Below are 17373 nucleotides of genomic sequence, written 5' to 3' on the forward strand. Positions count from 1 at the left end.
GAACTCTTATTCACGGCATCACAGAGGGCTTTATCAGCATCAGTGGATACAAGCAGGTCAAGTGTGTGGCTGACACACCTGAAGTGTGGAAGAAATTGGAAATACTCAGGGTTGTCATGAGAATTGAGTATCTCTCCAATATTTTTAAAAGAGAATGAGCCATTCTGGCCTGCTCATCTTCATTTTCTTCATCACTGACTTGAACGTCTTCATTGGAAACCATCAGATATTCTCTGAATGCCTTACTAAAGTTAGAGGTGTTATCAGTCAAAACCCCTCATACCTTTTTATCAACTGCAATTTTGTACCTGGCAAATACGCCATTCAGTTGTTCAGCAATTCTGTCATAAGTGTATGAGCCCTTGAACTGGGAACAAGCAAGGGCATAAGATTTCCATTTCAAATCCTTGTTGAGCATGTGTGCAGTCATTCCTAAGTAGTTTTGTTGTTGGCAGACCAAATGTCTGCTGTCGACAACATGTAGTCAGTGAGTTCAAAATCACAAACCATATCTTTCTGTACTTCAACAAACTTAGCTTCAATTTGCACAGCTAAAGCTTTTCTTCCTGGAACCTTTGCAAGACCTGTTATCAGATTTTGAATGACAGCTTTTCAACAGTGTACAGGGGTCACATCTCATCCACAATACAGACCAGTACCAAATAATTCACTTTTGACTGTGTCAGTTTCAATGGTCTTGCAGCGAAGAATTGCCCCTTAACTTTTTTAGAAGGTGAGCTATAATCAGGGCCAGTATTAATTTCATTATCTTCAGCTTCAGACGACCCCGAAAGTGAGCCTACAAGTTCACTAGCCTCTTTACTACTTGATTCCTTTTGTTCTTACTGGTCTTGTTCAGCTCAGCAACCTTCTGGTAAATGGAAGAATGGGTAAACTCACCTTGAGATGCTTGTGGAAATGCATTGTTGCATCCATATGACCCTTCAGAATATTGTTTGGACAGTTTCCGCATGTGGCAGATACTGCACCCTCCTTCTGAATTTTCCCATTTATCACAAAAAACTTTCCATTCAATAAATATATGGTAGTTCCGCCATAATAGCATCCTTTTTTGAAATTTTGCACCAGGCCAGGAGCCACTGTTCTCAAAGACAAAAATCCATTCATCCACTGACATATAGGCAGTTCAGTTCATCGCATTGCCCTGCGTCATGCTGGTATAATTTTTCTGTGTTATGAAGAAAGTACTTGAGTACATAAGTACCCTTAAGTACTTCAATTTTTTACTTAAGTATAAGTATTAAGTACTGTAGAAATTTTTTACTTAAGTAGAGTACAAGTACTCAGATTTTTTACTTAAGTAATTACTTAAGTACTTTTACTTAAGTATTTCCCAACACTGGCCCTGACGGAGCTACTGCTTGAGTGCCTGCTTCACAAAACTTGACTGAATAACCTTAGTTTTGAAATTAAGTCTAACTTACTTCGATATTTAAATTGAGACTACACTGAACCGCTTCAGAGAGGAGACTATAAAAAAGTTAAGCCATGTCTCCATATAGGCTACCCTTTTCAAGCAAAGCTTTCCAAATGTATCGAATCAACGACCAATTAATGTGCACCGTGATGGAGGGAGGGATCGGACACCGGCTTATTAGGGTGCAACATTATTGGTTAGCCGTTTGGACTTTGGATATTACTTGACCAGCTTTTCCCAAAAGAGACAGATTTACAGCAGCTTCAATTAAATGTTGAAGGTGCAATATTCAATTCAATTTACAGGCTTTCGATCAATAGATCAATTGAACATTTCAGATTTCTTCGGAAGTTGGTCCAAGATTCTCAGTTACCGATAAAAATTAAATACCAGCAACAGTAATTCAATTATAGATCAAAAATTTTAAATAAGAAATTTAACGGCGAAGGGGTTAATTCTGTACATTAAATGTATTTCAGTTAATTAACTGCAAAGTTGTATCTGTCGACGGGTCATCTTAGCTGAACGATTAGAACTACCTGTCTAGCTGGCAGGGGACCGTAGATTCTAGTACCACTTAAAGTAGATTTATGAAGCAAATTCCCATTGTTTATTATGTACTGTGGGCAGCCCCCCCCCTCTCTCTCTCACACACACACGCCCTGTCTCTCTCTCGCACTCGCACACTCCCTCTCTCTCCCACACACACACACCCCGTTTTTCTCTCTCTCCCACACACGCACACCCTTTCTCTCCCACACACGCACAGCCTCTCTCTCACACACACAGGCACACCCTCTCTTTTTCTCTCATTTTACGCTAAATTCGTTGATCGAGATGATTTTCATTTTGCCTAACTACAGGTTCAGACAACCGATGCATGTTTATGGCACTTGGTATCAACCAAGTGACATATAGCGATCGCAAATTCTGCCGATTATGTTGGTCTGTCTTTCTGTCTCTGTTTTGCTAGTTTAGGCACTTCCAGATAAGCTTAGGCAGGGGTATCAGGGCCCGGACCAGTTTAAATTAAAAATAGTCGTTTCCCCGATTCCAAATCCGATTAATTCGGAAAAATTAGAAAAATGAAGTATTTTTAACTTACGAACGGGTGATCAGATTTTAATGAAATTTAATATTTAGATTGATATTGTGTCTCAGAGCTCTTGTTTTAAATCCCGACCGGATCTGGGCACATTGTGGGAGTTGGGGGGGGGAATCTAAAATCTTGGAAAACGCTTAGAGTGGAGGGGATCGGAATGAAACTTGGTGAGAAAAATAAACACCAGTCCCAGATACGTGATTGACGTAACTAGAGCGGATCTTCTTTCTTTGGCGGAGTGGAGGGGGGGGGGGTTAATTCTGAAACATTAGAAAAAATGAGGTATCTCTTTAACTTACCAAGGAGTGATCGGATCTTAATGAAATTTCAGATTTAGAAGGACCTCGTAACTCACATTTCTCATTTTAAATCTCGACCGAATCTGGTGTCATTGGGGGGAGTTGGGGGGGGGAAATCTTGGAAAACGCTTAAAAGAAAATGATCAGGATGAAACTTGGTGAGAAGAATAAAGACAAGTCCTAGATACGTGATTGACATAACCAGAACGGATCTTCTCTCTTTGGGGGAGTGGGGGGGTTAACTCTGAAAAATTAAAAAATGAGGTGTTTTTAGCTTACCAAGGAGTGATAGGATCTTCATGAAATTTCAGATTTAGAAGGACCTCGTAACTCACATGTCTTATTTTAAATCTCGACCGAATCCGGGAGTTGGGGGGAATCTTGGAAAACGCTTAAAGCGGAATGATCAGGATGGAACTTGGTGGGAAGAATAAGCACAAGCCCAAGATATGTGACTGGCATAACCGGACCAGATCTGCTCTCTTTGGGGGAGTTGGGGGGGGGGAGTAATTTAGAAAATTTTGAAAAATGAGGTATTTTCAACTTACGATTCGGTGATCAGATCTTAATGAAATTTCATTTTTAGAAGGATCTTGTGCTTTTGAGCTTTTATTTTAAATCCCAACCAGATCCATTGACATTGGGGAGAGTTGTGGGGGGAAACCAGAAATCTTGGAAAACATGAAAATTGAGGTATCTTTATCTTACGAATGGGTGATCAGATCTTAATGAAACTTGATATATAGAAAAATTTTGCGCCTCAGATGCTAAATTTTCAATTTGAATCGGATCCGGGGACATAGGGGGTTTGAGGAGGGAAACAGAAATATTGGAAACCGGAAATCGTAGAAAACGCTTAGAGTGGAGAGATCGGGATGAAACTTGATGGGAAGAATAAGCACAAGTTCTAGATACATGATTGACTTAATTGGACCAGATCCGATCTCTTTGGGGGAGTTGGGGGGGGGGGGATTTCCAATTCTTTGGCGAGTTCAGTGCTTCTGGACGTCCTAGGACGATGAAAATTGGTAGGCGTGTCAGGGACCTGCAAAAATTGACTTGATAACAGTCTTTTCCCCGATTCGACCATCTGGGGGGCTAGAGGGAGAGGAAAATTAAAAAAAATTAGAGGTATTTTTAACTTACGAATGGGCGATGCTATCTTAATGAAATTTGATATTTAGAATAACCTCGTGTCCCAGAGCTCTTAATTGAATCTCAGCCGTATCCGGTGATATTGGTGGATTTGGGGGAAATCTTGGAAAACGCGTAGAGGGGGGAGATCGGGATGAAACTTGGTGGGAAGAATAAGCACAAATCCTAGATACGTGATTGAAATTATAGGACTGAATCTGCTCTCTTTGGGGGAGTTTTTTTTTTGGGGGGGGGCTTAATTCGGAAAAATAAGGAAAATTGAGGTATTTTTGACTTAAGAACGGGTGACCGGATCTTAATGAAATTTTATGTTAGAAGGAACTCAACTCTCAGAAGTCTTATTTTAAATCCCGACCGGATCTAACGACATTGGGGGAGTCAGAGGGGCAAACTGGAAATCTTGGAAAACGATTAGAGTGGAGAGATCGGTATGAAAATTGGTGAGAAGAATAAGCAAATGTCGTAGATACGTGATTGACGTAACTGGACTGGATCTGCTCTCTTTGGGGGTGTTAGGGGGGGATCCAGTGCTTTGATGAGCTGGGTGCTTCTGGAAGTGCTAGGACGACGTCAATTGGTAGGCGTGTCAGGGACATGCACAAATTGACTTGATAAAGTTGTCTTCCCTGATTCGACCATCTGGGGGATGAAGGGAGAGGAAAAATTAGAAAAAATGAGGTATTTTTAACTTACGAGTGGGTAATTGGACCATGAACCATGGATCAACATTAAAGCTAGATATTACTCCTTGACATAATCAATTAGTATAAAACTAGTATAATATACATGCGCATAATTCTACATCTCGAAGTTGACTTTATTTATCTGGAAATTATCCATGATTAAATAAAATTTTAAATTTAAGCACATGATGGATATTTAAACTTAAAACAAACAAAAATTATGTACATTCCCTCCTTCCCATTGTTGTCTATGCTACAGTTTGACTTGTTTTCAAAATCCTTTGAGAATCGGTGCCCTGACACAAGAAAAGTTTTAATTGGGTAAAATTACTTTGGACAATATCAAGAAGTGAAGGTCTTAATATTCAGTTCATCAATCAATATTAGAATTTTCAGTTCAAATGTTGTGGGGGGAAATCCATAAACAACACACTTTCTACTATCCACTAATTATATTTTTTTGCTCTCAAAAATATTTTAGTAAAGCCTAATAAACTTTAGCATAAAGAGCGGGAGATTGAAGTTGTAGGGGGGGCAGAGGGACTGAGTGAGCAGAGGGGAGCAGTCCCTCTCATATACAGGATATTTTTTTATTTTATGCCTTAATGCCTCTCTTCACTTTTATTTGGAAACTTTTTACCTTATTTAAAAGGGCATCAAGCTTAGGACTGTTCTTATTCAGTTGCAACACTTGACCTGGTTGTGTCCCTTTCGACTCGAGATGTTATACTCCTATACCTATAGTTATAGAGGTTTGATTCAGCACAGGAAGAGGAGTACTCTACCCCAGTACACTGGCAGATCCAGGGTGGTGGGAGGGGGACGCCTTCCCCCTCGTAAGAATGTTTTTGGCGCCCTCTTATCCTTTTTTTCTTTTTTCACTCTTTTTTTAGAATAAATTTGTCAAGTACGTCCCTTATTGGCATCTTTGTTACATTGGGCCTCCCCCAAGATTTTGCTCTAGATCTGCCTCTTCCCCAGTTGCAATAAAACTGCGTTTTTCAGACAGTTTGGACCACTTCGGAGCAGAGCTCTACGTTTCTTGAAGCAGGCTGAGACACTCCTAATGTTTTGCCTTGAGGACCTTGCCCCCTCACAACAGCCCGTCTTTTATCAACTAATTGATATATTAGCCTCTTTATGAGGCTTTTAAAATCTCTTAGAGATATAGAACAAACAAAAAAGTTTTTCAACTGAAAGTAAGGAGCAACATAATTAAATGTTTGCTAAAAATAAAAGAGCAGGGTTTATGTTGCATCGCGACTGCTGACTTCAATTATGATCTAAGCCACCCACTTAATTCTTCTGGTGATTATGATCGCACAAGTATTATTTTCGGTCTGTCCAATGATGATTATGTAGTTGCACCGAAGAATGAGAGTTTTACTTACGTTTAGAATTCGGGTAGTACATCTAACTTATACCATGTTTGTCATACGTCATCCGTAACTATCGCGGAATTTGTTGTTAGTGATTCCGATTTCAGGTCAGATCACTTTCTTTTGTCTTTTAGTGCTCCGATCGGTGATTGTGGCCCTTCTTCTAACCGGCTTCCTAAAAAGCGATTTGTATTTTTATGCTAACGTCTCCAGATCTTTTCCAGAATGCGTGCAATAATGTCTTCGTGAAAATTTGTATACCGTTTGATTTGTTGGTACACATTTATTATTAGGAAGAATATGTGTGATTCTTAAGTTAGGTTGAACATTTATTGTTGTGAACTTGCTCATGGCCTTGGTCTTGCAGAAAAATCGGCAGTACCTATAGGCGAGTTAGGCGAGTATTTAGTTAGCCTGAACCTCTCTTCGGGCTTCTTCAGATGTTCTCCAAATTGCGTGCAATGATGTTCTCGTGAAAATGTGTATACCGTTTTAGATGCGGAGCTCAAGAAAGAATATGCGTGATTCTCGAGTTAGGCTGAACATTTATTGTTGTGAACTTGCTCATGCCTCAGCTCTTGCAGAAAAAGCGGCAGTACCTATTAGGCGAGTAAAAGTTGGAACTGAAGAGCCCGTCTGGTCAACTAATTATAATTTGCGAAATGTTTGTTTTTCTGCTAAATTTTGGCTTTCAGTTTGGATTGAAGCGGGTAAATCACGCGATGTGTGGCTTCGAAAACTGTATATTTATCCTAATTGCCTGTTTCAAAAGCAACTTTCTCCGCATCGGAGTTCAATTATTTCGTCTTGCCCGGAAGCAGTTCGGTCTCGGCCAAATCAGAGGTGCCATTTGGGGGGGGGGGTCAGGGGTGGGCAAATGCCCACCCCAGATTTTCCAGGGGGGCTCAAGCTTTCACAACAAAGGGCCCTTTACCGGCCATAATAATCCATTATGTCCAACAGAATCCATTCTGTCCAATTGATTTGAAATTACTGCACGCCTATTAACCAAAGAGCGTAATTACTTGACGACCCTTGGGGTAATTACGCTATTTGCTATTAATCATTGTAAACTTTGAAAGTAGGTTAGATACATAATAAAATTATCGAGTTCTGTCAAATGCCCATTTCCTAGATGATTACGCGACACAAAGTGATTCGGGGGGGGGGGGCAAGATGGAGTCCATGCCCATCCCAAGATTTAGTCCAAATGGCGCCTCTGGGCCAAATAAGTTGTGGTACAGTCCTGTAAAAGATATGCCAAGTCAAATATCGTCATTTCCACATGGGCTGAGCATTATAAAAAAGAATTTTCTGCTCCAGATAAAACAAAATAGTTATAAAGTGAAACTCCGAGTTTTTTTGAAATTGCTTCTAGTCCGAGATTGATCATTACAAAGAGCCTGATTATTTCTGCCATCGCTAAACTGAAAAAAAAAAACAAGTGGATTTGATGGGATTTCTGCACAACATTTTTCGTTGTGTGTTGAACTATTTATGAAACACTTCGTCTTCCTTTACCAAATGATATTTAAGCTGGGATTTGTCCCTGATTCTTTTTCAATTGGATGTCTGACTCTTATCCCTAAGAGGAATAAACCCCTTTCTTGGTGTTCGTCTTTTTGCCCAAAAACAGTTGCAACATATTTTGTAATTTTTTTTAGAAACTGATGAGTTGAGAACTAAATATATAGTTCAGGCCCACCAGTTCGATTTTTAGTCTCACTTTGGCTGTAGTCATGCCCTTTTTGCTTTGGTATCTGCTTTAGTTGATGTCGAAAAACACTGTGAAAGTATTGCTTTCGCTGCCTATGATGTCAGACGTGCTTTTGATTCACTTCTCCGCGATAAGATGATATTTGATGTGGGTTTGGCCAGTGTTGATGTCGCTATCCTCACCCCGCTGGCTGACATGTATGAAAATCTGAAACTAGAACTTAGGCTTCCTCTAAAGGAGTGTACTAGTCTCTTGATTCTGCTGTATCTCCGCATGAAAATCCCCTTCTCGTAGTAAAGAAAGGGGTAAGACAAGGTACTATTTCGTCACCGACAGTATTTAATAACACTATGCTAAGGCTATAATCAAAGTCACTTATGACTTATATTCTGTGTGGAATAAATTTGTCTTAGATTAGTTATGTAGATGATGTGCTGAACCTGATACGGTCTCTGTATCACAACGAAATCTGTGATTAGAAGACAAGCGACAGCGAAGATCATATCTAATCCTAAGTAAAAATGACTTTCAACAAAACCCACGGTTACTAGAGAAGTAATAACGAGAATCGCAAAGAACCCCGACAAAATAAGAAATTTATAAAATGTATGATTCTATGAAAGATTAACAGAAAGAAGATACTGAATTCACGTCAGAATTTCTTAATTCAGTTGAAATTGCTGATTTGCCACCTCATGGCTTAAAACCAAAGAACATCACTAAATTATTCTAATGCACAATTCAAGAATCACATACATACAAGCCTGCCGCGTGCCGAGTTCCACTGACCGAACGATGCTCGATCCTTGTACTTTACATTAAAAGAATATTCTTTTTATGGTATTTATTATTTTTCAATGTATTCTGAAAAATTAAGTTTGATAACATCACATACAACAAAAGATATGCTTCATGTGCTGATTCCAAATATGTAAGATTTATTGAGTTTAAGGTTACCGATGAAAAGTTCTTTAGCATAAGAAAATTTCATGTAGCATCAGCAACAGGAGGAAAGAACCCCATGAAAGGGATAGATCTTGCCAAAAATTGAATTACCAGATTTTACATACCATGGAGCAACTACAAAGGAAATTTCAAGCCATTTAGCAAGAAATCTGGAACATTACATTTTCAAGAGAAGGATGGTCATAATTCATCGTTTTTATTCTTTTATTTTTTTCGCCTGGGATGATAATGCTATTGAACCAGGGATCCTAAAATATCGAGATAGGATTCGTTTAGATAGTAACTTAAATTTCCTGTGATGTTCTTATGTAACTAAAACAAATGCGTTTCTTGACACGGGCAGTGAATGCGCATAAAAGCTAAATATTATTCCCTTCTTTGTCTATGTGTTTGCCAAACCCAGGCAGTAATTTTGATTTTTTTGAGCGGACAAACAAGTAACATATATCTAAAGGACCCTAGTAAAACTAAAAAAAAAAAAAAAAAAACATGAACCGACAAATTATTTTTGGAATTTCCAATGGGGGGACTCCGGTGAATTTTTGGCAATTCATATAATTGACTTACCAATAAAGTGAATATACTACTCGATGCCTTTTCTTAATTTCTTTACAAATATAATAATCGCTTCTATCGCAAATTCAAGTTTAAGCACTTTTTGAACTCTTAAAAATGCGGATTTTCAATTAAAGTATGAGTTATCGGTCGTTTTCGACAAAATACTACTACGTTTTCTCAGCGCCGTTTTCTCGGTCGTTTTCGATAAAATAACACAATGTTTTCTCAGCGCCAAAATTACTCATAGTTAAGTTTGGTTAGTTAGGTTAGGCTATGTCACAAAGTGCTTAACTTTGAATTTGCGATAGAAGCAATTATTATATTCGTAAAGAACATAGAAAAAGGCATCGATTGGTATTTTCACTTTATGGATAAGTCAATTATATGAGCTGCTGAAAATTTACCTGAATTCCCCCACCCTAATTCTAAGAAATTATTTTAAGTAGGTGAATTCCTCTCAGAGGCGATTATCATTTTCAAAACTATCTTATGGAAAAGTTAAACTTTACCTAAGGAGCCCAGGGTTAAGGGGGTGGTAGCCCCGTATTTTAACCTATTAGTTTACTTTAACCTATTTTAATTTAATTTAACCCATTTTAACGTATTTTACGTATTTAACGAATTTTGTGTATTGTATTTTAACGTATTTTTAATCTGTTTTAACGTATTTTAACCTATTTTAACCGTGCTGTTCATTATCATTTTTCTAAATATGTTTTTCATATGTTTTTGTTTATTTGAATTTGGGTCCCGAAATCCTGTTGGCAGACATGGCCACATTTTTCTCTTTTTAACTGGTTAAGTTCTATTATAAATTATCTCCTATTTTTGTTTATATGGCAAGGTATTTGTTTAGGAGAAATTAACTGCGGCACAGAAAGGTCAACAAACCCGGGTATAAAAGTCAGGAGCCCCTTAAATGAGAAAATGACATTGAAAAGAGCTTCTGGAGCTCATTAGCTTGCGCCAGAAATCTAGTAACAGAAATTCCTCCTGTTCCATACCAGTTGTAAATTAGAAGCCATAGAAGTTGCATGAATTAGGAATTGCACATTTTTTGGCAAAGGTTGGTCAATTACGTCTTGTATATGTCTAGAAACTTAACGGATCAGAAATATTCAGGAAAACAAATTAAGGGCCAAAAACTTGTGTCTGCGAATAGGGAAAGCAGTGGGGGTCAATTGTTGAAAATTACATGGGGGTAATATATGTATTTTATTTTAAATTATAGATGGAAAATTTGATAAAATTCTAGAAAATCACTGGATAACAAAAAAAAAATATGACCTTAATTTTCACGTATCATTTTCTTTTCCTCTTGATTTAGTTCTAAAAATGTAATTCCTGTTATTTGAGTAGAATGTCAAGCCATATTTATGGTTTTTTTCTAAGATTAGGAAATGTAGGCTATTTGCAGATCTGTGAAGCCTCATAAATCGGGATTGAGTGAAGTTGTGAAGCTGAAAACAATTTTCTTGTATTTCATTTAAGCAGAAGACCTGTTTAAAAAGGTCTCACTTTCATAACATAAATTTTTTTAAAGGTCATCTAAGGTCAATGCCTTCTGGAGGGAGGAGTGAAGGTAGCCTAGGTACTTCACAATACCTTCCTAGGACAAAATTTCGCCTATAGATCCTTCCCTGAAAGTATTGTTTTCCCAATCTGAGCCCTTTCCGAGATAGCAAAAAGTAGATAAACCAGAATTTTACCGTAATTAGGCTAAAACTTTATTCGGTAAAATTCTAATTAATTGACTTCTTGCTATCTCAGAAAGGGTTTAGGTTAGGAAAATTAAACTTTCAGGGATGGGTCTACAGACTAAAGTATCTCCCGGGAAGGTATTTTAGAGTACCCACCTCCACTCCTTCTCCCTCTAGAGGGCCCTGAAATTTGCTTACATAACAATTTGCCAACATAACCTATTGAAATTTTGACAAAACAACATTTTACCTAAATTTTCAGTTACTAGTTGCTTTTTCCCTGCCTTTAGTTCTGAAAATGCAATTCCTGTTATTTGAGTGGAATTTTGAGTCATATCAATGTTTTTTTTTTCAAAATTTAAGAAATGTATTTGCATATCTTTAAACCTTATAAAATGGAATTGAGCAAAGTTATGAAGCTGAAAACAATTTTGTTGTACTTCAATTAAGCAGAAGATCTATTTTGCAAGGTTTCACTTTTATAACACACATATTTTTAAAGGTCATCAAAGGTCAGGGCCCTCTAGAGGGAGAAGGAGTGGAGGTAGTTGCTTCAAAATACCTTCCCGGGACATTCTTTAGTTTATAGATTCATCCCTGAAAGTTTCATTTTCCTAACCTAACCCTTTCTGAGATAACAAGGTTTCGTTGTGTTTTTTAAAGAAATACCAACAAAAGCCTTTTTTCGGGGAAATTCTAAAATGGATCTTTTAAAATCTAGAGGGTAGGGGAATTTTTCATATAAATTCTCAGTTAACCTTTCATGTTTTTGTGTGTGCACCTAAAATTGATAAGTGAAGTGATCTAATTGGTTGAATGTTAACTATTGCTTGCTATGGTTACCAAGTAAACCTTCATCATGAATGGGCTACGCAGTAGCAAGCGGTGGTATAATTTCGTTAAAATCCTGGGGGGGGGCATTGGAGCCAATTTTCCCAAGACAAGTACAAAATGACATTGAAAAATGAATTATGACCCATATAATACCACAAAGGCAAAGTTATGCTAAAGAAAACTGATCTGTTTCTGTGGATGCTTGAATTGTTGATGCCTTATTTTAGTTTTGATAAGATTTTTGAAGAAACTAAATTTCAGATTGGGAGGGGGAACCGGAGCCTGGGGGAAATTGCCGCCATGCCCCGTAGCAAACTAAGCTCCTGACATTAAGTTCTCAAAATTACTATTAATCAAATATTGATATTAGTGAAATTGCATTGTGAATAGGCCTTTAACGGGATTATATAAAAAGTATTTTTTTAGACTTAAAGTAAGGAGCGATATTAAAATTAAAACGGACAGAAATTATTTTGTATATGAAAGGGGTGGTCCCCTCCTCAACGCCTCGTTCTTTGCGCTAAAGTTTATACAATTTTAAAAAGTAGAGTTGTGACGAAGAGACAAGCTTTAGCGTAAAGAGGGAGGCGTTGAGGAGGGGACAATCCCTTTAATATACGGAATAATTTCTGTTCGTTTTAAATTCTGATTTCACTCCTTACTCTCCGCTAGTGAAAACTTGTGCTTTTTGTTTTATTTCTGAACGTTTTTCAGCAAGTGCAATTTCGAATTTGGCTCACCGTACATGAAAAATATAAACGGAATTTGCATAGTAGTTTTGGCAGATTTATTCCGTATATGAAAGGTTGCCCTCTCCTAAACTACCTTGCTCTTTCCGCTAAAGCTTTTAGCACTTTTAAAGATGCTTCCTATTCTCATTAAACAGACCCCGTGTTTCATTAGCTGTCCTTAAAAAAACAGGACGAATAGTCAAACTTTAGCGTAAAGAGCAAAGTATTGAGGAGGGGGCAATCTTTCATGTATGGAATAATTTATATTTGTTCTGAGTTTTAATGTTGCTCCTTACTTTTAGTTTAAAAAAACTTGTTTTTGTTATTTAATTTCTGATCGTTTTTCAAATAATGCCGGTAAATCTGTTTCACCCTCCATTAATCATGTGCCCCACCCCTAACGGAAAACTCCTCCGTGTAAATTCACCCTTCGTAAAGTGCACCTCCCCCCTCAAATCCCGCCATACAGTTCAATCCTCGCTGAATATCCCCCTCCCCGTAAAATTACTTGCGAACGATTCAGCCTGAAAAATTCTCCTAAGCATTACTTCATTAATATAAGACTTTAGTCTCTAATCCGTTTCTCTATCACTCCAGAAATACTCCTTCCGTGGAAATTCTTTCCCAGAAATCAAAACACGCGGGAAATAACCCCCGGATAACTCTCTCGCAACATCTCTACATGTAAATTTGGCAAAGAGAATGTAAGACAATTAAAAAGAATTTCGCATAGTAATTCTCCCTAATCCCCCAGTGTTAAATTTCCAGAGGAGAATTTACCCTCAGAAATTTTGGGTGGAGTTCGGAGGGGCAAACCTAAAATCTTGGAAAACACTTAGAGTGGAGGGATCGGGATGAAACTTGGTGGGAAAAATAAGCACAAGTCCTAGATACATGATTGACATATCCGGAACGGATCCGCTCTCTTTGGGGTAGTTGGGGTAGTTGGGGGGGGGGGTTAATTCTGAAAATTAGAAAAAATGAGGTATTTTTAACTTACGAACGGGTAATCGGATCTCAATGAAATTTGATATTTAGAAGGATATCGTGTCTGAAAACTCTTATTTTAAATCCCGACCGGATCTGGTGACATTGGGGGGAGTTTGGGGGGGACCTAAAATCATGGATAACGCTTAGATTGGAGGGATCGGGATGAAACTTGGTGGAAGAATAAGCAGAAGTCTTAGATACGTGATTGATATAATTGGAACTATCCTCTCTATTGGGGCGGGGAGGGCTACTTCTAAAAAAATTAAAAAAAATGACGCATTTTTAACTTACGAAGGAGTGATCGGGTCTTCATGAAACTTCATATTTAGAAGGACCTCGTAACTCAGGTCTCTTATTTTAAATCTCAACCGGATCCAGCGTCATTGGGGGGGGGGGCAGTTCGGGGACCGGAAATCTTAGAAAATACTTAAAGCGGAGAGATCAGGATGAAACTGGATGGGAAGAATAAAAACCTGTCTAAGAGACGTGACTGACATAACCGGACCGGATCTGCTCTCTTTGGTGGAGCTGGGCGGGGGGTAATTCGGAAAAATGAGGCATTTGTAACTTACGAACGGGTGACCAGATCTTTATGAAATTTGATATTTAGAAGGAACTTGTGCTTTAAAGCTCTAATTTTAAATTCGAACCAGATCCTGTGACATTGGGGGGAGTTGGAGGGGGAAACCAGAATTCTTGGAAAACGTGAAAATTGGGGTATTTTTATCTTACGAATAGGTGATAGGATCTTAATGAGACTTGATTTATATATAGAAGGATCTTATGTCTCAGATGCTCTATTTTTGACTCGAATTGAATCCGGGGATATAGGGGGGTTGGAGGAGGGAAACAGAAATCTTGGAAAATGCCTAGAGTGAAGAGATCGGGATTAAACTCGATGGGAAAAATAAGCACAAGTTCTAGATACGTGATTGACATAATTGGAACGGATCCGTTCTCTTTGGAGGAGCTGGGACGTGTTAATTTGGAAAAAATAGAAAAATTGTGGTATTTTTAACTTAAGAACGGGTGACCGGATCTTAATGAATTTGATATTTAGAAGGAATTCATGTCTCAGAGCTCTTATTTCAAATCCCGACCATATCTGTTGACATTCGGGGAATTGAAGGCGGAAATCTTGGAAAACGCTTGGAGTGGAGAAATCGGGATGAAGCTTGGTGGATAGAATAAGCAAAGGTCCTTGATACTTGGTTGACGTAACCGTACTGTATTCGCTTTCTTTGGGGGAGTTTGGGGCAGGGGTTCAGTGATTTGGCGATTTTGTTGCTTCTGGAGGTGCTAGGATGATGAAAATTGGTAGGCGTGTCAGGGAGCAGCACAAATTGACTTGATAAAATCGTTTTCCCAGATTCGACCATCTGGGGGGCTAAAGGGAGAGAAAAATTTAGTTATTTATAACTTACGAATGGGTGATCGGATCTTAAAGAATTTTGATATTTAGAAGGACCTCGGGACTCAGAGCTCTTATTTTAAATCCTGACCGGCATTAAACCTCTGATTTTCCTTTTAAATCAATCTATTGATTCTTAGACTTTTGTTAGAGCTCATACCATATGAGCTCTTGGCTCTTGGCTCTTCTTGCCTCGTCACAAGTGCCATATGAGTTCTTGGCTCTTGTTTTTTACTGCGGCGGAGGGACTAAATATGTAAATGTAGCTCAAATGAATTATTATATGAAACAAACTCAATGCTTTGCCGCCGTTTAATATCAAATTTTGCCCTTTAATATCAACTACCAATTTTTGTTTATATTGTACGCGAAGACCTGGAGCATCTTCCATGACTGTGGCAAAATATGACATAGAAATTGAAATCAAAACTAAAATATGATACCATATATTTATCTAACAACAACAATCGACACCGAAAGATACACCGACAACCAAACGGTTGACGTGGGGTGAATTAGGTAAAAAAAAAAGACGCATTCATATAATATCAACTAAATTCACTATAATAAGAGAGAGAAAATACCAATAAATAAATGGATAAATAAAATAATTAAAATAATTATAATAATTTATTATAAAATAAATAAAATAATTATAATAATACGCCGGAGCTGCAACAACATACTAATTATAACCAACAAATAATTACAACTTAATTTGGTACTTGAGTATTATTCCGAACACACTCAAGAAGTGACATTTGTTTGGTCTGAGGAAAACTGGTTTGTCTATCTGCAATTGATTATAATTACCTTAGTCTGACTGAGAAAAACTTCGTGTAGGTATATTTTAATTAAATATTTTTTGTATAGAGGTGTTTAGGTAAGGTATTAATATGATCCGTTCTGGGCAGCATGCTTTCCATAATGCTTTGTCGTAGTTTCCATATTTCTGTTGCTAAAGTATTATATTTTCATCATATTTTGGTATATTTCATTATGATTAGCCTAATTTGACTTCTTGAGTGTGTTCGGGATAATACACAAACACTCTTAATTTAAATCGAATCAAATATCCTTCAAAACAAACAAAACTAAAATGCATGCTTACTTAAATAATCTATCAATTTTCCTTTAAAATCTCTAAAATTTTCCATTTTTTTATTTTATTTTCCAAGTTATTCTATAATTTTATGCCCTTCATATAAAGATGGCTTTTTACAAATCTGATTTTTTTTTTTCGCAATCAGAATTGCATCTTTAAGAAAGGATTGTATGCTATCCAAGGTCAGCACTATTAATAACCACTAAAATATTTCAGTCTAGGGTTTGTCGTGTTGAAAGTGAAACTCTTTTATTTGCTAAGTCATTTATGTTTAAGGAACAAACATAAATGTTTACATTTGGGATCGTTAAAAAGGAGAAAACTCGTCAAACTTTATTGGTTGCACCTCTGGAAGGGCGCTGACTCAAGAGGTGCAAAATAAAGTAGATCCATCTAAACATGAAAGCTCGTTTTGATTATATATTTTTACATTAAATTTTCTTTTTTAATTTTTAAAATTTTTAATTCAATTTTTCGGCGGGTGATTATTCTATGACAGACGTATAACCCTTACTTTTGCGTCATGAAATACAACCATAAGACATTTCAATTATTATCAGTAGCATCTCTGTGCCAAAAGTAGACTTACTTGACTTAACTTGACTTAATGCTCCTGCCGAAATGCTTCCGGCGTCGAGAGTGATGCTACATGGTGCCTCCATTTGGATCGGTCTCTTGCAAGGATGTGGACATCCTCCCGAATATTTGCCATGGCTAAGAAGGCACCTGTCGTGTCCTTCCATCTGGTTGGAGGACGACTTCTTGGGCGTTTCCCGCCGTGTAGCACGGGATCAAAGTCAAAAATCGTTCGTGCGGGAGTGTCGGTGGGCATGCGAAGGAAATGTCCGTACCAGCGTAGTGTTTGTTGGGTGAGTTGGACTGAGAAGGGCGTTTGACCAGTTAATGCCAGGAGGTTCTCGTTGCTAACAAAATCGTGCCAGCTTAGTCCTTCAATGCGGTGGAGGTGTTTTGTTTGAGCTATATTTACGGTGCTAAGCACAGACCGAGTGGCTGGCCAAGTTTCAGCTCCGTAAAGAAGCACGGATCCCACCGAAGCATTGTATATGCGCATCTTGGTCCTACGGCTGATAGAAGGTTTCCTCCAAAGGGCACTTAGTCTTCCCACTACTGCTGAGGCTTTGGCAATTCGGTGCATTAGATCTTTAAGGATTGATCCGTCATTTGAGAGGATAGAGCCAAGGTATGTAAATTCCTCAACAATCTCAGCTGGTTTGTCACCGACCATTAGGACTGGCGGGGGACGCGGCGAATTACGGGGATCAACAAACATCACTTTTCTCTTCT

At 37.9% G+C, this 17373-nt stretch overlaps 2 protein-coding genes across 2 annotated transcripts in view; one reads left to right on the forward strand and one right to left on the reverse strand.

Annotated features, from left to right (window-relative positions):
• Positions 1 to 432: 432 nt before the first annotated feature.
• LOC136033522 (uncharacterized) lies at positions 433 to 17314 on the reverse strand. Its single transcript, XM_065714267.1, has 2 exons — positions 16795 to 17314; positions 433 to 584 (listed from the first exon to the last, which is right to left on the reverse strand). The coding sequence occupies exons 1-2, from the start codon at positions 17312 to 17314 to the stop codon at positions 433 to 435; spliced, it is 672 nt and encodes a 223-aa protein (XP_065570339.1).
• LOC136034069 (aminopeptidase N-like) overlaps positions 10265 to 17373 on the forward strand; it is a 117195-nt gene continuing 110086 nt past the window's right edge. Inside the window, exon 1 of the mRNA XM_065715187.1 lies at positions 10265 to 10363. The gene's annotated coding sequence lies outside the window, so the exon portion shown is untranslated. The remainder of the gene's footprint in view (positions 10364 to 17373) is intronic.

The sequence above is a fragment of the Artemia franciscana genome, chromosome 12, assembly GCF_032884065.1.
Source record: "Artemia franciscana chromosome 12, ASM3288406v1, whole genome shotgun sequence".
Classification (NCBI taxonomy): Eukaryota; Metazoa; Arthropoda; class Branchiopoda; order Anostraca; family Artemiidae; genus Artemia; species Artemia franciscana.